Genomic DNA, 22225 nt, shown 5'->3' on the forward strand with positions numbered 1-22225 from the left:
GTCAGCAGCAGCAGCAGCAGGATGAGGGTTCAATTCAAACCACTGAGGTAATCCGAGCACGGCCACGGCTGATCCCAGGGCCTCGACTGCCTATTGACACACATCAGAGCATGGACGCAAAACAAATTAGCATCAGTCAATATTCTCTCCCTCCTCCTCCCTCCTGACACAGCCACCCAAGTGCTGCCATGTTTACCTCACCTCCAGTCAAAACAATAGATACAATGGTGAGCATGATGGAGAATGCCTGCACTGAGTTCAAAGAGGATGTTTTGGGGGGGGGTTAGGGGCAGAATATTCACATTTCTGGCCTATGTGTAAATGGGGTGCAGAGTTTGGTTTGAGGGAAATCAAATGCAAACTTGTGTTTGTGGGATCCATTTCATTTTCTCTCTCTCTCTCACTCTCTCTTTTTTATTTTTTATTTCTGCAGGCATCTCATGCAAACACTGTGGTTTAGGGGATGCAAGCTGTCCAGAGGAGCTGTTTTTTTGTGCTAAATGTGATAATATAACTTCTGTTGCATAAAGGTGCCAGGCAGTGACGTGGAACAACACTTCAAATATGCTAATCAAACATATGGCACGTCTAGGAACAAACACAGGATTGCTGTTCTTGTCCTACAAGATAAAAAGGTTACTTGGTTTTAAATGTAATTTGAATGCGTCCATGGGGCTGTAATTGGCTGTTGTATTTTTTTTTTAATTCGTTTGCATACGGGAAAGCAGAGATTGCTCACACCTGTTTTTTCTCTTCCTCTTCCGTCCCCTCCATCCCCCACCCCAGCTCCCCCCTCCCTCTGCTGAAAGCCATTACAGAAATACAATTTCTAATACCTCCGCACAGGTCTTCGATCGACTGCAAACAAATTTATATTCAGGCGGTAAACAGAAAGCTGCAGAGATTTATTTATTGAGTGTGGAGGAGAGAAACAAGCTAGCGCGTGAACCCTGAGTAACCTCCGAGCTGACATGAAGATGGATCAGTGCGCCATGCAAATGCATGGAGAGAAGGGATATATTGCACTCAGTCATTCAGCACATCGCTGCCTGTAGAATCCCATTAACTCCCACAGCTGGGATCATATTTCTGTGTTGTAAGAATGCAGTTAGAAGTTGTTCATTACGCTGGATTATTTTGTAATTACTGCAGACTTAAAAGACACAGAGAATGTTATTAAAATCAAACGACGAGAACAGAAACAGATAGTTGAGGTTTTTATTAAATGTTACGAGTGTTTGTTTCGTACTGTTATCTGAGTCTGGAATATTAATACAGCTTAATAATAATAATAATAATAATAATAATAATAATAATAATAATAATAATAATAATAATAATAATAATAAATCATGTGTGGCATAGCTTTTAATTAATATATTAAATGTATCAATTATTAGATGAATTAAGGAAAAAAGATTTTTCATTGATTGATCAAGGAAAAAGAAGTAATTCAAATAAATTCCAAATAATGAATAATTAAATAAAATCATTGATAATTTCGTAATCATCTAAACTGATGACATATAACATGGCTGAGTTTAAGAGCTTAAAATAAATCTGGTGCATTTTTTAAGTTGATTTTGTATTTAATTTCTCAGAAATATAAGAAACTGAAAGCAGTTTAGATGTTAAACATTAACATTGGCTCATCAAGATATGATCAGCTCTATTAATTCACGTTATTTTAAATGTATGCCAGCAGGCTGAGCGTATCTCAGTGATGTATCTAAAAGTAGGTCACCAGACACACAAAACTTTTGCAGCACTGTGCAGCTTCTTGACATTTCCATTTCTGTATACTGGGGGTGAAAACACTGGGCTGCCGGCTGCTTTCCTGCAGATCTACTGCTGCACCAAAACACAGGCCAGTTGGATTGTTTGTAGGCCCAGCAGTCCTGGATTTGTGTTATTTTCAACCCATCTGTGCTCTTTTGGAAGTTTCTGTCATTTCTGCTTGTTTAAATAGCAGCATGCAGTGTTGTTTGCACATGCATGAGAAGAATCACACGATGATTAATTCCTGTTTAAACAGAGATACTGTATGTTGGAAGTCATGAAAACAGATTTTTCTTCAGGCTCTGTTTAACGAGCATGCTCGCATGCTCTGTTTTTGGCGGAGGGATCAGCTCATCCAGATGAGGAGCTCGTTTAACCTGGATACACACGTCCTCTCTGTCACTTACAACTTCTTGATCTCCGCTCGGAGCCGTTTTTTTGTATATTTGTTCGAGGCTAATTACAAATCTGCTGCCACTGAACTTCTATACCAGCTGTCACGACCTCTGAACCCATTAAGTGTGCCTTTCACATGACCTAAGCCCTTTGCTAAAGAGGGCCTCGGGTTTTTCAAGAAGGCTTCACACAATTTGCATAATCCATTAGCTGCATCAATGTAGGCCTATATTATGCTAATTTAGCTTTGGGGCGGAGGGGGAGTTTTCATTGTTGAAATGAAAAATAATCTTAATTTGACTCAAAGAAAACTTTCTCTTAAAGCCAAGAAAGCTGTGTAGACTCTCAACTGGATGGTGCAAACACGCCTGACGTCATAGCCTACCTGTCTGAGTAGGTGAGAGGCCCCATGAAGGCCCCCAGTGTCTAATAATCTTCATTGCTGCTTTTTTAGGATGTATGTTGCTATGGCCTGCTCCGGTCACCATTAAATTGTTGACCTGAAGTGAGTTTCACAACTTGCTCGCTCGGCTTAATCAGTGTTGTCCTCCCTGATGACAGAGATGTCCAGCTATTGGCCGAGACCAGGAGGGCACGTCATCTCCATCAATCAGGGACTGCTGTTTCTCCTCTGAGGAATGTCCCCACGGTCGTCCAGCCGCCTGACCATGCGTTACTGGATGCATGAGAGGCCGGGCATGAAGTGAGACCCCGTCCAATGATTATGCAGGGAAGAGGTGATAATGACTTCCCATCAAGAGTTAACGGCCGAAGGGGAGAGTAGCCCTCTGTTCACGGGCTGCTGCCGAGCAAAAGAGGTCATAAACCTGGACCTGGGCGGCAGGACTCATCCTGAACTCGGCAGTCGTGAGGAGGGAGAACTGGAGGTGGAAGTTGCCTCAGGATTTAATTCTCCGCATCCCCGTTATTTAACTCTCTCCAACTGTTTGACTCTGTGCACCTCTTCGGACAGCCCTCCTCCTCCTCCTCCACCGTGTGAGACTCTGGAGGGCTTCTCCACACCGGCCTGCCCCCACTCGTCCCGTGTCCCCTGGCGGTGTAAGGAGCAGGGGCAGGGCTCTCCAGGACGCGGATACTGCGCGTCAAATAACATCGAGGCAAGACACTCCGGTTTTGGGTCACTTGCAGAGCAAATTCAACTCTATTCTCACGGTGGCGCCGAGATTCACAACTCGGACTGTAACGTAGCAGAAATGGATGAAAGGAGTAAAACTTTTGAGTGGATGAAAGTGAAGAGGAGTCAGCATCGGGCGGGTAAGTTTGAGCTCGAGATGAGCGATAAAGTAATTTTAAGAGGAGAGTATGTACATAATAGATGTGTTCGTGATTAAATGTGGTCTTTAGATAACTTTCATTCATTGTTGGAAAAAGTTTGGTCGAAGTTTTCTCCACAAGCTGGAAAAAAAATAGAGGAAAAAAGCTGACGTGTTTTGTGCGTCACCGTGCACAGTTTCCTCCGTCACCAACAAACAAAAATGTAAAATTATTCTCCCACTTTTTTTTTTTTAGTGCAGATGAAAACGTCTGAGAGGCAGATATAGCTGTTTCCACGACGCCACATTTGAATATGCACATGAGGACTCGGTTACCATTTCCTTAACGGTTCCATGTTAATGTCAGACTGTTATTTCACGTTTTTGCTCCACCTACTGTTAAAAGCAGGATTGAGATTGTACACAGAGGGAAGGTGGAGTACAGTATAAGGCCTGCTTAGCCTCAGTGTATATTCAACCCAGAAAATGATCAATTATTTACCCTTGCCCTTACTAACCAGTAGCCTTTGAATAATGCATCAGACCACTGCCTGTCGAGACTCACAGGAAGTTGAGTAAAACTTACTCCTGTAAGCCTGAGAGCTCCCTGAGTATTGATTAGTTGTCTGTTTGTAATGAAAGCCCTTGTGTATTGATTTCAGTTTGCAGCACCTTTACATGTGTCCACCTTTTTAACATAATTGCTGTCACAGATCATCATTTCTCTGACTGATGAGTCCTGGGCAGAGAGCCCACAGAAGAATACACATCCCAGGCTTTAAAAAAATACCAATAGCCTACTAATGTGAAAAATGCCTATCAATCCTCAAATTTATGTGAGTTATAGTATCTTGTATAGATCCCTCATTTAATCAATAATGTCAGTTGACTGACTGACCACTGTACTTGGGCTGGGTTTCATAAATTTTACATGGAGGAAGATTTACAACAATGGTGGTCCAGTCTCTTTTTTTTTCACAGCACAATCTCTGTCTGCTGTAAGCGTGTTGCTGACCCAAATGTTCAGTGACCAAAGCTGCAGGTTGGTCGTAATCACTGAGGGTTAGTGATAAAAGGCCTGAGTTTTTCTGTGAGGGGTGCAGTAAACACAAACCTTCACAAAATTCAGATTAGTAGGTAAAATGATGCAGCCAGTCTGCACAAAAGGTGTCACAGACACATTTGATTTGACTACAGTGTTGTTGGATGCAACAAAACTGCAATTTATAGCTTTTAATTGCCTACTTGCATGTTCAAAATCCAGATTGGTGGGTAAAATTGGTGCACATTCAAACAGCTTGTGAAACATAATTTCTGATGATGCCAGTGTAAGAGAGGGGACACATTTAATCTGACTTGGAGTCACAAATATTTAAATTTTACATGATGCAACAAGCACAAACTGACAAAAAAAAATCAATTTAGTGGTTAATGATGAGTCTTCACACACCTGGATGAACATTCCTCTGATGGGAGAAGCAAAAGGTGACACGAACACCTTTTGATTTGTCATAATATTCATAAAACACATTAGCCACTCATCAGATCCAAATCTGTGCACTTCAGAAAACCATTTGCTTGCACCCACCCACGCAGACACAGAGACATCTCCTCAGCACTGTTAGTATCTTTGTAACCTCTTTCTGTATCTCTCTGAAGGGGATCATATGTAGGAGTAACTCATTAGTGCTACTGTGTAACTTGTAAAAGAGTCATTAGTGAAAGTACGCTTTCCTCTGGAGCTTGTATTGGTTTTGGCACGGAACAAAGTCCCGCGTATTCTTCCATGTTGAAAGGCCTCCACAGACCTGCTGTAACCTGATCTCCTGGCTTAGTGTATATACTCCCAGTGCGTCATTCTTCAATTATGCTTTGACAGCACCTGAATTACTGTGGGCTGGATGCCCAGATGACTGAGGCAATGTGTATCGATCTATCCCTTTTCTTCTTCCCTCTCCTTGGCTTGGAAGGCCCTTCCATTCCCTTTGCTATAGCTGGCTATTTTTAAGCATGCAAGTCATTTCTCAAATATTTAGTTTGATTCTTTTATGCCTTCTGGTGGGCATCAATTCTATTATCTTTGGAGCCATTAATCAGAATGTGCATGTGATTTGCACTCCTGAAAGCTGGAGTTCTTAATTACGTACAGTTCCTCTGTATTGGTTCTTCATATGCACTTCTCTCTAATTCTCGGGCTCGGTTACCTTGACATTCATTTTCTTAAAACACAGATGTCGACATTTATCCTATAACTGACCTTTCCATCTGCCGTGCTTTTCCTAGTGGCTAGAGGCCTGTTAACCTTCCTCTCCGTGAGTTGTGGTGTGAGACATTGCACTACACCTGGCACACAGACTCCATTACACAGCAGCAGCAGCAGCACATTTTCTCGGAGGCAAAGATACACACTGACGACTGCCACAGTGTCAGCAATGAAAAAAATCAAGATATAGTTGCAGTTCCTGTCATTCATTGCACATAAGTAGCACAGATGATACTTTAATGTGTAACCCAGAAACCTCAGAGGAAAAAAATGGAGACATTTGTCATTAACGCAGTGTTTGAAAGGATCTGTAAACTGTTAAACTGTCATTGACACAGAAAGGCCTAAAGGGAAATTATTAATGATTCTGATGAATACAGTTAATGGACTGTAAACGCTACAAAGTTGTTTTGAATCGCCAAACAGTCCTACTTTTTCTACATATCTGCAACACACAGCAGCACGTTCTTTTTTTCTACGATTCAGTGAACTTGTCCAGGACACACCAACACCTCTGCAACATATATAGCAATCCAGTCCAGCCGTGCCATTAATGTGAAAATCTTCCAGAGTCTGAGATGTATGTCAACTCACATCTCTGTTAATTTCCCAGACTGTGATGTGGGCTTGGGATTTTGTCTAGTGTTGCAGAGATGTTTTACAGCACCACAAGATTTTTGCAATGTGCCTATAGGCTATTGCTAAATTTGATAGCTGTTTGAAATACATCTTTGTTACATAGACAGAAAAATGGTTCCCAGGGTGAAGACTTTAAATCAAGAAACTGGCTCGGGGCCAAATTTTATAAATCAGTTTTTTTGGAAATAATTTTATTGAAGGTTTTGATTTACAGGTTTACAGGTTGAAGAAATTCAACTCATTTCTTCAGTATCAAACAAACCTGTAAATGTGTATTCATTTATATTCCTCATTAACACACAACTTAACAGGCCATCATATAATAAATAGTTGACTATGTAATTTGTACAAATTAGAAGATTTAACTACGTATGACTGACGTTGATCAAAGTTTATTATATCAGAAATGTGCTCTGGGATAATTTTTCATCCTATTTCCTGGATATGGGCGTGGATAATTTTATTCAGAAGGGTTTTGTGCTTCTTTTGTGATTAACCTCATTGATCTTGCTGACGACTGTTTTCATGTCCTCTGTTCCTAGCCAGGATGCACATGACCTGTGGGTTCAGTATCGTTGGCTCGGGCCTCGGTGCTGTGGAGGCTGGAAGCGGCAGCATCTGCGCGGACGTCCATCCCACGTTGAACGGGGCCCCGAGGACCAGCTTCAGCACCAAACAGCTGACCGAACTGGAGAAGGAGTTCCACTTCAACAAGTACCTGACGCGGGCCAGGCGGGTGGAGGTCGCCAGCGCCCTGCAGCTCAGCGAGACGCAGGTGAAAGTTTGGTTTCAGAACAGACGCATGAAGCAGAAGAAATTACAGAGAGACGGGCTGCTCTCAGACCCGGGGCCCGCGGCTGCGCACTCCCACGCCGACGCTTTGGACACCTGCCCCTCTCCTGGACTGTCCTCGCCAAAAAAAAAAAAACACCTGCCTCTGAACTTCTGAGCCGCAGGAGCCGCATCATGCATCAGGCAGCGAAGGGCACCAGCCTGCAGATGTTTTGATTCCCGTTTGCATCGCTTTCAATCAGGCTTCACCTTTATTTGCTTACCACGATGGATGCTTTTCGCAAGAGGCGCAATGGCAAGTTTCTTCATGCAAGAACGGGTCAAAACAATTTGTCATCCTCCCCGGCTTCAGACTGGCGCTCTGATTTGAATATTAAAATTCAAGTCATTGCATCGCGCTCCTATCTACACAGTGTAAACGAAGATACAAAATTATATTAATTGTCCATAGAAGCTGTGGCGGGCTATGTGTTTATTTATTTTGTACAATTTATTCAGGAGCTGGCTTTACTTGAATATATTTATTCAGCAGGACATGTGTTTCCTAGTTTTGTTTAAAGTAACACGAATGACTTATTTTTATTTATTCAAGCTCTACATTTGACAATATTAATTTTATTGACACAGAAAGAGAGAAAATACATTTTTGTAAGTTTTTACAAATGCTGCTTTTTCAATCAATTTTAAGTTCCAGCATTATGGAGATTTCTTTCTCCGAGTGTCTTCTTTAAAAAGCTGCTCACGTTCAACATTAACATAATGTTAAACATTTAACGTGACATTAAGAAAAAAGTCAGATGCACCTGCTGTAGACAGAGCACATCTTTAGTATTATATCTAGGAAGATAATTATCTGGATAAATTAATAGATTCCCTCTCATCGTTTTAGATGCTGTATGTTTTGTTCGGTTTTAAGGCTTTTCATTATCCTCCTTTCACGGAAAGATTAAAATGGCATAATTGACTGATAGATTTATTGACCGCTCGTATTAAGAGTATTGATCCGTGGTGATCCATCTATTTGAGGCACAAATCTGGGAGCATTTTGCATGCATCTGTAACTGCATGTTAATGGAATGTAGAAACATCACGATCGGGAGTTGTTGCGTCTTTTATTACCTCTATACATGCATCAGAAAATGATAATTTAGCTTGAACACTCATGCGGGAGAGCAGACAATAAAACGCTGTCTGTGCTGTTTTGCGAATCAACCAATAAATTTTGTGGTCCCAGCAGCTCGAGCAACTAAATATTCCTTCCAAGATTCACATCTCATCTCGTACAAAGTAAATGATTGTAAACTCGGCCCTTAAACACCGTTATGTTCGCGGTGAGTGCGACGCGTTGTTATCATGTTAATGCCTATTTTAATATCAAGATATGGGCCATCAGCCTCATCCAGTCTGTGTATGGAAATATTTTTGTTTAGCTTCCGATTAGCGGTGTTTGCACTGGATATGAGGTTTACTGGATCCAAAACGGATATTAATGATAACAAAGTAATTTTTTCTGAGGCAGCAAACGAAAGGCTAGAATTAAAATGAATTAATTAGCTATGTTTAAACCTTTAACAGGTGTCCTCATTTGAGCTGGACATGTAAACAAAATACAAATAATCATAATCATAATAATTAGACAATTGCGCCTCTGCAGGGCGCAAGAGTGGACATGAAGGCTGTAAGGCCAAGATAATATATGCGGTTAAACCAGAGTTCACCCCTCACCTCTTGACCTTTGTCTTGCCTCGGGACAACGATGACCCGGTCAGCAGCTCCGTCAGAGAAAGATGCGCCATTAATTTGGGTGACCTCGAAGTCTGAGCTTTTTCTTTCTTTCTTTCTTTCTTTCTTTCTTTCTTTCTTTCTTTCTTTCTTTCTCTCTTTTCGTTTTCCTCCTTTTTTTAATACAACAAGCATCAAGCACAAGCTTTTGTTCTGGTGGTGAGTCTCTATGTCCACACAATAATATTTCATCCAGCTGAATAGAAGAGCGACCAGGCCATATGATAATTGTTCATATTATAATTCCATACCAGGCCAGATAATGCATTTTTTTTCTACACCTAGAGCTAACCTCATTTTTGCCCTATCTCTTATTTTAATAAGCCGAAAAATATGTTACAGGCTCACTTTATAAACTGGATGAAAGAGTCTTTTCGCCCAATAGGTTTTTGGATATAAACTACAGACCTACTTTTAATAGCAAAGTTGACAAATTAAAGTTACTGGAGAACTTAATATGATTCCATGTCAGAGACAGTATAAACAAAATTTAGAACAGCTATTCATTTCATGCCCGCTGCTTATATATTTCATGCATATCTGCTTGAATAATTTCCAAAAAATCCAGACATTAATCCCCTCCTTATAATATTCATATCATTAATATTAACTGAAAGCCAGAAAGGAATAAAAGTTCAGACTTAAAGGTCTGCAGAGTAGCTTTTGGCAGCACAGAGATTTAAAAGCTTTATTTCTAATTGATAAGTGTAAATTTACATGCACACAAGGTTAAAAATGTGTTGAACCCAATTTATTTGTACTTAAACAACGTATGGCTGCCTTTCCCTGAACAAAATAGCACAAAGTGGAACGTTTAAGAAAACCATCAAATGTGTCCATCTTTTTTGTTTATGCAAATAACTGTTTACTGTGAAGGTTATGAGGATGACGATGAGGACAATGATGATGAAACAATGTGATGATAAAGCCTGTGAATGTAATGGTCTCCCATGTCCACTGTTCCTACTGAGAAGTGTGTTAGGTTGAACTTATTAGACACTCCTTTATCATCATGTGCAAATATGTTCCCTTGCCACATCCCTTCAAGTTGCACATTGTAATGTGCAGTAGATACTTGCAGCAGGTGTGCACTCTGACTTTTTTTTTTTTTTTTAAATCCAAACTTACTTCATCACAGTTTCTACTGAATAACAGATTCACTTAGCAATACACAACAATTTAAAACACAAGCAAGGTTTAGAAAACATGTGGAGGGAAAAACTTAATGTGAATTATAAGGATGAGTTGAAGATAAAAAGAAGAGTTGATTTATTTTGGGTGAACTATCACTTTAATTTCATTCTGTGGCAGCTTCAGCATTTGCTTCTCAATTGATGAAAGGCGGACCTCATTGTTTGTTCAGACCTGACATTTAGTACGAAAGCGTTTGAGTGTGACTCTCCTCTGATGAATTTGTGCTCTTCTGTAATTCCTTCCTGAAGATGTACGGTTGGTTCACGAGACTGACAGCTGTGCTGCGCTTGTACACAAGCAAACACATGGTAAATGGAGGGAAAATAAAACCAAAATAACTCAGTTTAAAATGCATCGCTGCCACAGGTAGTAACAGTCTTGACATCGAACAAGTTCATCTTTATTTTTATTTTCCCCCGCCTTTATAGCAATAATTTCTCACAATGTAATTCATACCAAAAAAAAAAACTACTTTATTTAACACATTCATTTAAATCAGTAAGAAACATATTCATCATGAAGCACAATAGCTCAAACATTTGTAAAAGTGAAGTTACTTGCTGCATTTATTGTGATATAACACTCCAATTGAGATATCAAAATAAATCCAGTGATGTATTAGTTGATGATGAATGAGGCTATTGACAGTCTCTGTTTTCTTCTGCGTTGTCTTCTATTGCAAGTTAGCTGATTTGGGCAGCTGTTACAATTCTCCTGAGGAGCCCTGCCTGGCATGACCAATGAGACAACATATGCGGCTTACAGAATATCTTACATTGCATTTTAAATTAACACATATAAGTGGGTTCCTTTTGAGCTTATAGCAATTAATGCTAAGTTGACCTAAAATTAACTTAATGCATAATATGCATGTAATATCCTCGCTGGTGCTCAGGGGACTGAAATCAATTGATCAAGTTAAGCTCTTTCTAACTTTATGTGAAGCACTTATAGATAGCTCAGTTGTTATAATTGCAGAACATTTGAATGCTCGCCTCCCTTTTAGTTTTTCTGCTCATCTGATTTTACTGTTTTTCTTTATTTGCAAAGACTTTCACGCGCTATTAGTCTCTTTGATCGGTCTCATTCACATATTTGACTACCAAACAATTTGGACATCAAGAAAGTTGCCATGAAGTGCACCTGTTTGTGTGTGCCTACGCATGTTTGGATGCCCTGTGTACAATTACACAAATATGTGTTTTGTTTCCTAGGTGCTACTAATAAAGCGCTCAAATAGATACAAAGCACCTATTTGAATAATCGTCCACTCACACACACACACACACATGCACACACACACACACACCCACACACACACATACACACACACATACAAATCCATACATAACAAATTCTGACAGAGCTACGCTGAACACAACATGCACACCAATCCAGTCCTTGCCTCTCCTCTCCTGCTCCACTCCAGGGAGCAGATGTTTGAGGACAGTTTACAGCCTCAGCGAATTTCTGTGTACAAAGCAAACAGCAGCACTCAGCACTTCTGGCTGCAAAGGGAAATTTGCTCTTGAAGGAGGGGGGAGGGGAGGCCTTTGAGTCAATGTAAGGTATCATGAGGATGGGAGGCAAGGGGGAAAAAAGAGGGAGAAGGGGTGCACGCAGAGGTGAAAGTATGTCAAGGTTGCGAGTCTGTTGCACGGGAGTATTCCCCCTGTTTCCTGAGACATCTGGTGCTGTGTGCGTGAGCAGTGTGGGACAGCATCATGTACAGTACATACAGTATCTCCCTGTGGCATCATGCAACATCAATAAAATCAACCAAGGTGTCCCTGCTACATATCTGATTGTGTGGAGTCTCTCTGACCTCTCCCGTGCATCTCTGTCTGCTCTCTAGTTGCCCTTTCAAAAGTTGCAGACAAGCATAAAGTGAGGGGGAAAAAAAGGGAAAACAATGCAATGAGCCTTTACAGAGTTTGCTGATACTGCATCTGAGACATCAGCTATAACATAGAACCAGCTATGCTAATGATGCCATTGATATAACCCACTGATTTAATGGGACTATTCCTGTGGTGGTATGCTGCCTATGTGCACACTTCAATATGTATCCTAAAGAAAAATAGCAATATTACTCAAAAAAAAGATGACTGACAGGATTTTACTTATATCTTATGGAATTAAGTATGTCATTTTTTTTAAAAAAGACTTAAAGAAATACATGTTTTTTGTCTTTCTTTTCCCTCCCAAAATGTTCACAGTGCAGCTTTACCACATATGCTTGTCAAGATGCTGCAAGATGTCTCATGTAAACAAGCTCAAACATGCTCACACACTCTGATGTCCAAACATGTGTGCAAGTACACACATTTTGACCTCTCATCAGTGTATTATAATCCCTAAACAAACCATCATAAATGAGCCCTGCGATGCTTATTTGTCTGAACGAAGGCAACCCCCTCCTCCCCTGCCCCTGGGGTTAGGTTGCCATAGTGACAGATTCGTAGACATATGGAGAGAGAGGAGAAGGGGAGCTGGGTTGAAGGGGTGGGGCTGCCGGGGTGAGGTGGAGGGGGAACAGAGGAGAAAGGGATGGGCACCCGTTTGAGGACGTTGGCTCTCTGTCTTTCAGATGTGTCTTGCGTGTTTCATCCGTCAATCAGCCATCCGTGTCAGTCTGTGCTCAGTGAGGGAACAGTTCATGAACTTTTCTCAATCAAGTCTCTGTCAGGCGCCATCTTGGCTGTATTTCAAGGGGGGAAAGGATTGATTCTCATGCCGTCTTCACAGCCCAAACAACACAGTGCAGTGCAGTGGCGCCATGGGAAAATAATTCAGTGAAAATGTGTATTATTAAATTGATTTGGAAGGGTGTGTTCACATTTTGCAATCTCTGGCCATTTCGTTGTTTACACTAATGACTAATCAGCATTAGAAATACAAACATACAGATGTTTTTGCTTCTCACTAATTAGATTCAGATGATGTAATCAACCTTTCAGCCAACCTGAGGACAGCTTGACAATGGACAGAGAGAGAGAGAGAGATGAAGAGAGGGAAAGGGAGAGAGAGTGAGAGGAAAGGGGAGGTGTTGGGGGGGTGAAGTGAAGCAGCCATCAGGATTGGCCTTGCTGCTATAAAAACACATTTTTTCATCAACCATTTTATGCAAAAAGGGAAGACCAGGTGCTCAATCAAACCTCACGCCTACTGTTTTATTTTTCATCTTCACACCTCCCAGAGCTTCCCTGCACAAACCTTCTGTGTGCCTTCCCTCTACCCTCGCACCATTCTTCTCCTCCTCTTCCCTCTCTACGTGTCATTCGTCTTCCCTCCTGCCTCTCCACTGCCTGCTCTCCAACTGATATGAGAGAGTGACCCTCAGGCCCTCAGGGGTCAAGTGATACAAGGTCATTGGCAGGTCATCTCTGCTGACTGGCTGACCTCTAAAAGGACTTCTGGAAGGAGCCAATCAGGTCTTGCTCCTTCCCCCCTAAGGCGGATCCCCCCTCCCCAGCTCATCAGCAGCCTGTGTCACATGACCATGGCGAGGCGTCAGAGGGAGGATGATTAATGATGCTTTTAGTACCTGTTTAGAATGAAGCTGTCCACACCGCACTGTAATTACCCACTCCCAGGCGGCAGCTGCCCAACATAATTGCTTTTTGTTTGTTGACCTGGTTTATTGCAGAGAAAGATGGCTTTGGCTGGGTAAGATGTTGCTATGTACAGTATACGGAGGTGAGGATGTATGTATGTTAAAAATTTGGGTGACAGTGTGTGTTTGAGATCCATGTTAGCTATGAAGGTGTGAGCGAGAAGATGTGTGCCTTAGCTGTGTGTGCACCAACGAATAGCCTGGTGTGCACATATAGGAGAAATACAAGTGACATAAGAGAGAGAGAGCAGTGCTTCATCTCTATAATTCATATCCGTGTCTTAAAACAACAACAAAGTACATATGTTATTATGGTATGCAGCCATGAAGCCACTGAGTCATACAACCCTCCCACATAAAGTCAAAGACAGCCACAGACCTAATGTGTAAGTTCACTGCATACCGCTAAAACCCAAAAGTATACAGCATGCACAGTTAAGGAGGGGTATGTTCCGTCATGCATTATTTATGTCAACATCTCAAAAGCAGGGGCGCTGTGTTGCTCTGAAAATTCAAAACTAAGTTCAGAAGGTCAATGGAATACCTCACCTAGAGATCCCCCCTCCCCCTACGTCTTTGGCTACAAGCCCAAGGCAAATATGAAAATTTCAGTACCTGCGGCGCAGTGCCACGAGGACAGTGACAATGAAACCCAGATAAACAGCCTCTCGTTTGACCTATGGAGAGCATAAATTTACCACCCATAAATCCTTGAGTGTTTCAGCTCCGTTTGGCGCATTTGCCGTGCCTCTCTACCCAGACAGAGAGAGGCAAGTGTCGGGTATCAGTGCTGCTGTATGAGCAGCTTTCATCCTGCTCCTGGTTCTCACATAACTCAGTCCTGCAGCCTTTATCACCGCCTCATAAATAACTAGGCTATCGCCTGATAATGTCCGCTTAATGCTTAGTCAATAAAGCCCACAGTAAGAGGGGCCTTTTTTAGCCTCTCTCCTGTACATAAATATAAACAGTGCAGTAGATTGATGTGATGGGCAGGCTCTTTCTACACTGGGACAAAAAGAGGCAGCGTGTGGGCCTGGGAGCTGAAGGTGGGCTGTGGGGCTGCAGGTGTTTAGAGGAGATAGTGGGCTGTAATGAGGGGGCTGCAAGAGAAGGGCTGAGTGGATAGCCTTGACTGATCACCTGTGAAAGGCACATACGCACATATACACACAAATGACAGCACACAGACACTAACGCACAAAGGCACATGCGCACATAGGCGCTCATTCTCACTCCCCCACACACACACTAATGCCATCATTAGTTAACCCATTGGTGTCGATGCCTGGTGCACAAAAGCTCATCCTCCCTATTTGAAGGGCATTAGAGCATTATGATAAAGTGACTCCCAGATGAACTGCTTTTGTATCTTGTTAGCATCTTTTCTTAATCTATTGACACATTTGCAAAACAGGCCATACACTGCTACCACAGAATTATATCCGCGGATGTAAGTTTCATTGTATTGTGCACATTGCACGGACAGTTATCGACCATTCGCACTAGTCATCAGACCATCCAATTCCAGCATGGCGCCAGGGGCAGCTGTAGTCAGTGCGCTGGCTGGAATGGGATCAGACTGAGCCCTGGGGAGACAGAAGAGACTGACAGGGATGTTGCTGGGTTGAACGAGGGGGCTGATTGTGATCCATGAGTTAGTCAGTGCAGCAGCACCTGGGCTTGGAGCAGCAGCTGGGAGAGATGGGCAGGGTGACACAGAGTGGGTTCAAAATGAGAGGGATGATCCAATCAGCCTATATTGACATATTTGGTAGTGTGCAGTTGGTGTGTTTGGTTGTAATATGAGTGTTTACTCTGCACACATTTTGTTAGGCCAGTTTCAGCCCCAAGATGAGATTGAGCAATTAAATTGTCATGTTTTGAATTCCTAAAGTCAGTTTAATATGGATTTGTTTTTGGGATCATCATCTTTCATTGGAGCTTTCATGATCACTAAATGAGCACAATGGAGCTATTGAATGTGACCTCTCTGTCACTTCATCATGGCTAAGCTTGCCAAAACCACATTGGCTGATCATTCTCAGTTCAACTATGACTTTGAAGCACAGTAACTTCCAGTTGAACTCCAAGATAAAATAAACTGTAAATGTCTTGTTTTCAATAAACTGAAAGGGACTATCTTGGGGCATTTCACTTTTATTCGTTCACATGTCCTCTTACTACTGTGCTTTATCATTGATCTCATGTTTGAACTAATAATCACTTTGCCTTGCATTAAAAAAACAAAATTGTATGCACCAAAACATGCTGTTGACAAGCCTCAAACTATTATTTTTCTAACTAAAGTTGACCTCAAAACAAGGCATGTGGCAGCTGCCATCTTTTAAATAAGAGTCAGATAGTGACAGTGTCGTCTTCATATCATTGTTCATTAACTTGGCAGACGATGCAGGTCAAGTTCCTACTTTATATTCCAGTGAGTTTACATCAAAACTGTGGACTCAAACAGCAAATCCACAGCAGTGACCTCTGAAAAACTGGTTCCTCACATGAACAAGCTGAAAAAGATATCATATTGTATATTTTATTCTAGTAATGAAGATACGTTGAAACTATCTGCCATGAAGCTAAAAGATATCTTTTCATCAGATATTAATTAATGAAACTACACAACAAAGCCAAACAGTGAAAACAGCAAGACCTTGGTATCCTCCCCGAAAAAATAATGACTTCATAATTTATACATAACATGTAAGGCTGTGTAATACAAATTAATGACTGACCAACCAACCTTGAAGTTACTGGAAGGACTATTTCCTCACCACAGAGATGCTAGTTGCTCTTAGCGTAGCTCCTCTCTTAATATGCTCGAGAGTTAGCAGCATAGCAACAGCTATTTTTCAACAGAAGGCAAAGAGATGGGATTATTACAGATGAGTTTGTCTGACTCTGGGAAAGTAATACAATAAGCTTATTTGATAAAATGTTGGGTGTACTTAAACACATTACCCAGCGTGTCTTCAAAAGCATCACTGTCATCTACCCCTTGATCTGGACCTCATTTATCAATATTTGCTTCAATGAATGGCACTGGGAGATTTTAAAAGCTGGACCAAAACATTGAATGTGCATGAAAACATTTCAAGGCTCAATGTTTCTTAGGTTTCTTGTTTGTAAATTCTATAACAATTTGGGTAGTGTGTTGTTTCATTAAAAGTTTTAGTAATTTGATTTTGAGTTCCCCAACGATATGTTTGGGGATGGAAACTCTGACAGAAATCGCAAAGAAATCTTTCAGGTGTTAGAAGGCAAAGCAGAATTCAAATGACACATTCAAACACCAATACTCTTTTTTACCACATACCCATTTTACCTCAAATTTGCAAATTTGAGTTAAAAAAATAACCTTAGCCTTGAGCTTCTTGCTTTTATGGTTCCCTCACAACCTCAGGCTACTGATTTCATCCCTGGCAGGTGTTGTACTAACGTAGGAGGTGCACCCATGGGTGAGGTGGGGCAGGGGCCAGATTTAGGAGGAAGGTGAGCTGGGAGGTGCCCGCAAACTAGTGGAGGCACCACTCCGAACACTGCGGCAAATGAATCTCCTGGGTAATGGAGACAGAACTATTGCAAGATTAGGAGAGACATTAACTGGGGTATCAATAAATAAACCTCTAATTAGGAAAAAAGAAGCGGAGCGGAGCAGGAGCAGCAGCACAGGGGGAGAATATCAATGGCACGCTCACATCTGTATGCAGGCACTGCTCTCTGGTGAGGGGCTGGACCTCATGGGGGCTTCACCAATGGCATTGGCTCACGCATCCATTCCTGACCCGCCCTGGCGGAGAGCGTGCCCACTCTTTGACTGTGCAGTGAACCCAGCGCACCCTCCCCCTCCCTCTAAGCCTCTGTCCAAGTGCAGCTCCCTGTTCTCCACCTTTTCCTCTTCTCTTCTCTTCTCTTCTCTTCTCTTCTCTTCTCTTCTCTTCTCTTCTCTTCTCTTCTCTTCTCTTCTTCTCCTCTCTTCTCTTCTCCTTTTCCTTCTCTAACCAGCTTATCTGCACAGTGCCCTGAGTGTGCCGCTGTGCTCTGTGACTTCACCATGATTGATTGTGGTGGGGGTCCTCCATTCCCTCGGTGAGAGAGAAAATGGAGGAGGAAAACAGGGGAGAGGGAGAGCGAGGGGAATGGGCAAAGCAGAGAAGCCTGGAGAGAGAGTCTATGATGGGCAAAATGAAATAGAGGCAGTATTTGTGTATGTACACACATACACACATGTATGTGTCTCCATCTATTGGTATGCATACAGTAGAGTATGTTCAAGTAAAATGTGTTCATGTTAGGAAAGAAAATAGTGGGCAGTAAGTATCCAGTTATAATGTGTCAGGATTAGTTGGATGTCTGGACAGTAGGGGGATGTGGAGGTGCAACCTAGGTGTTGGTGGGGGCTGAGGGTGGAAGGGTGCGTGGCGCTGACCGCTCCCTGTCTCTCCCCCTCTGTTCCCTGGAGGGTAATAAAGACTGATGACACTGATGCTGTGCCATCCGGCTCCACAGTCTCCACTGCACAACCATTTGCGCCATCATTTATCCCGCTCCCCCCCTCCCCGCTCTAATTCTGCTTTAATAACCGCCAGCTCCATTCATCAGTGTATTGACGGGCATGACAGGCGGTGCGGCACACACTAACTCCCTGCCCTTTACTCCCTCACAGCCGGGGTCATCGCGAGGTCACATAGTCAATAATCACAACACACCTCACTGTCACCTTGGAGCGACTGCATGCCCTGCATATCTATCCTCACGCATGCCCAAGCTCCTCATTGACTTTACTGCTTAGTACCCAGCACTGTGCACATTTGTTAAGGTCTCAGAAGCAATGGGCAGAGTTAGAGCTGCACCACAGGAAGCATGCATAGCAGAGGAAGTGTTGATGCTGCTCCAGTGGTGATACAAATATGTGAACGTGGACTCAGAGGACTCCCATTAAACTGAGTTAGATTATTCCAGTCTAACCAATGTCAAAAAGATTTACTGCATGACTCCAAAGTGTGCATTCTTTCAACACAGTAAGTCTGTCAGACACAACATCATATTTACACTTTGCTCTCACCACTTGTGTTTTGAAGGGGAAGGTTTTGGAGAGGAGGGAGGGCTACAGTCATTTGTTACAGGTGCAGCCTCTCCCTCTCTCTCCTTGGGAATTCACCTCTTCATATGCAAAACATGTCCTGCTGTCCTCCGACTCCAGCACAGTTTGCTTCCGTGACACATTTTTTCTTCATTCCAGTTTGACAGTGACATTTATGTTCATTTGCTCTGTGCAATTGTGAGGCATCTGGAGAGGCTGTTTCCCTTTTTTTCTCCCTCCCCTCACCTCTTTCCTTTTTTCTCTCCTGACAAAAAATATTAATGCAGATTTGCATGCCACAGTGACTAAGCCCTTGATGAACAGTTGGATTTTTGGGAACACACAGAGGAAAAACACCTCTGCAATTATGCATGGCAAGTAGGCTGAGCAGGTCGATGGAGTCTACTGTTTTTAGATAGATTACAATGTGTGTGGTAACTCAGAACATAGCCAGGATCAGTGGCACTGGGAATCTGCACCAGTTCATGACTCTTGTGATGTTGCTGAGTATGGTGGAGCTGGGAGTTGTGGTGCACTGGGGAGCTGAACATGCTGCACACTGCGCTGGGCCAGGTGGCACCCACCCTTCTTCCCTGATCACATGATAGTCCCTTTCTTGACCCCTTCTGTTCACACATACAGGCATGCAAACATAACAGAGGGACAAGTACAAGCAGCCATGTGTGGCGCACACACACATGCTGAAAAAGAAATAAGCGACAACATTTTATATTCACTGTAAAACACACACTGTAAGACACACACATGTGCATATAGACCTCCCCACCCCCACCTGAGCCCTGCTTCACCTATCCTGGCCAGGCAGCAGCAGTAGCAGCCAGGGGTGTGGGTGCTGAGGGCTCTAATCCGCGGTGCAGGTCCCATCGGCAAGGATCATTGAGCTAATTAATAACGTGGCACAGAGAGGGATGGCAGTCATTAAGGAGCCACGGCTGCGTGTGCTGAGATGCTGTGGGCTTCTGCATGGGAGTTTGCAAGTGTGTGTGTATGTGTGTGTCTGTGTGTGCATGTGTGTGTGGGGCGGACGGAAGGGCGGGTGAGTGTAGGGAGGGGGCACTGCAGACACAGGGACTCACTCCGGCATGCAACCCTTTGATTCATAACTCACAGAGGCCAAGCAAACATGAAAGCACATCATTATACAGCCAGGCACACATGCACATATGCAAACACACATACGGCATGGGTATAAATGCTTGCACACAACACACACATGCAGACTTCACATAATTTACTGTAGTGAAACTTCAAATAGACTCAGTTGAATTTGCAACAGGGTCAGCCAGAGTGCAGCTGAGCAGGATTTCCTTTTCTCTTTGTATCAATGAAGACAACTCTGTGTGTTAGGCTACTCCAGTTGGACCACATTGTAACTCAGACACACCCGGAGCAGCACAGTGCTCCATAGGGCTCTGTATAAAACACTGTATTGCACCAGCAGAGCCTATCATTCCAGTCTGCAGCCATATGTTAGGAGGCGCTTTATACATCGCCAATATTTACTATAGGCTAGGGGACCAGAAGGCTAAGAGCACTTAGTTGTGTGAGGCAGCCCAATAGCTCAGCCTGGGCTAATGAAAGGAAACAACAGGAGCAATTAGCAGTGTAAACAAACAGCTCGCTGAGGCCCCAGTCTCCTGCCTCCCCCTGACAGCAAAGGGACTGGCAGCCTGGAGTAGGAGGTAATTGGGGGAGCTAGGAGCTGAGACAAAATCAATGGCAACGCATGCACAGACACAGCACGATTACTCACCACCCTGCGTCACAGCCCCGGGGACTCAAACACAACAAGGTATTGTAGCAGGTTTGACCCTGCCGAGCTTACACCTCACCTCAGGAAATGCTGCTTAACTATACCTCAGTGGTGTTTGAATGTACACACACTCATACAACCACAGTAGCATTAATTTCAGCACATGGACACAAAGACTCAGAGACAGACACACACACAAGCACTCATACTGACAGCTGACACGACACAGCATACAGGCATCGCACTTTGACCACTAGCCATACAGGGGCCTAACGACCTTCCTCTCAGTCTAATTGATCTCATCTTGGTGCCATTTATGTGTCTGCCTGTACACTAATGTCTCCTACTCACTCACTCATTGGGAAGCATCGGCGTCTACAGTGCGACCATGTGGCTGCGGCCTGCAGACAGCCATGAGGAAGTCACGGCCATACGTCTCCTCCCTTTCCCTGAGTGGAGACGCAGGGCAGAGGGGCATCACTAATGCAAGAGGTTGGCTGGGACTTCCACTCTGCAGGGCACATTCTGCTGTAGGCATGGGGCTTCTGCTGTCTGAGTGCTGGCCAAGACAATAATCAGGAAGAGAGACTTTCCTGCAGAGTTTTACTAAAGTCTCCTATACACTCATTATGGGATGTTTACCCAAGTACAGGTTTAGTCTGAGCCATGCCGGACTTGTTGGCTCCTGTCTTGGGCATTAAGATGACATGAATGAGTAGAAAGAAAACAAGCATAAACTTAAACGATGTACACAGATCATTTTCCTTAAGTGCTAAACAGCACAATGTAAAACAATACTCCATTACAAATAATAGTCCTGCATTCAAAGTTCAACTCAATTAAAAAGTAAAAGTATTGATGGTGCTGAATGGCCCTTTCATGGCATATTATTATATATTTTATCATAGATATAATATTCATGATGGATCAACATGTAAGCAGCATTTTAATGCTGTAGCTGGTCGAGGTGTTTTTATGTGATTTTGGACAATGTATTCTATGATATTGCATCATATTTAATAAGATTGTGAGTAAAGTCTGAATCTGTAAAGTAACTAGTTAACACAAAAAGTGGCATTATATGATGATATGATAATTAAGCTGAAAATATTTGTCGATTAGCTGATCATCAGAAAAAATATTATCAACTATTTTAATAGTCAGTTAATTGTTTAAGTCACTTTTCAAGCAAAACTCCCAAATATTTCCTAGTTTCAGCTTCTTAATTGTGATAATTTGCAGAGATTAACTGCTTTTCTCTGGTTTGTATCATTGCAAATTTTTTTAACATTTTAAACTGGGGTAAACTTGGGTATGGGTCTCTTGGTCTGACAAGACCAAACTTTGAAGACATCATCTTGGACTTTAGAAAAATGTGATGGACATTTCTTTTTACTATTTGCTGATATTTTATGAACCAAATTAAGTATAAATAGAGAAAATAATGAGCATATTCACTGATAATGAGAATAATTGTTTGTTGCAGGATATTTGATTAAAAAAAGTTGACTGGAGTGTAGAGCAGAGTACATGGGTTCATGCCTTGTGTCAATAAACATCAGCGCTGCTGAAGTGTCTTTTAGCAGGGCATTGGATCCCTACATCTCCAGGGATGCTAAGT

At 42.5% G+C, this 22225-nt stretch overlaps 1 protein-coding gene across 1 annotated transcript; it reads left to right on the forward strand.

The window, feature by feature from the left end:
* Window positions 1-2575: 2575 nt before the first annotated feature.
* hoxc1a (homeobox C1a) lies at window positions 2576-12227 on the forward strand. The gene is made up of 2 exons (XM_044350331.1): window positions 2576-3450; window positions 6894-12227. The coding sequence occupies exons 1-2, from the start codon at window positions 2919-2921 to the stop codon at window positions 7298-7300; spliced, it is 939 nt and encodes a 312-aa protein (XP_044206266.1). The 5' UTR covers window positions 2576-2918; the 3' UTR covers window positions 7301-12227.
* The last annotated feature ends 9998 nt before the right edge of the window (window positions 12228-22225 follow it).

Source organism: Thunnus albacares, chromosome 5 (assembly GCF_914725855.1).
Source record: "Thunnus albacares chromosome 5, fThuAlb1.1, whole genome shotgun sequence".
NCBI classification, from domain to species: domain Eukaryota; kingdom Metazoa; phylum Chordata; class Actinopteri; order Scombriformes; family Scombridae; genus Thunnus; species Thunnus albacares.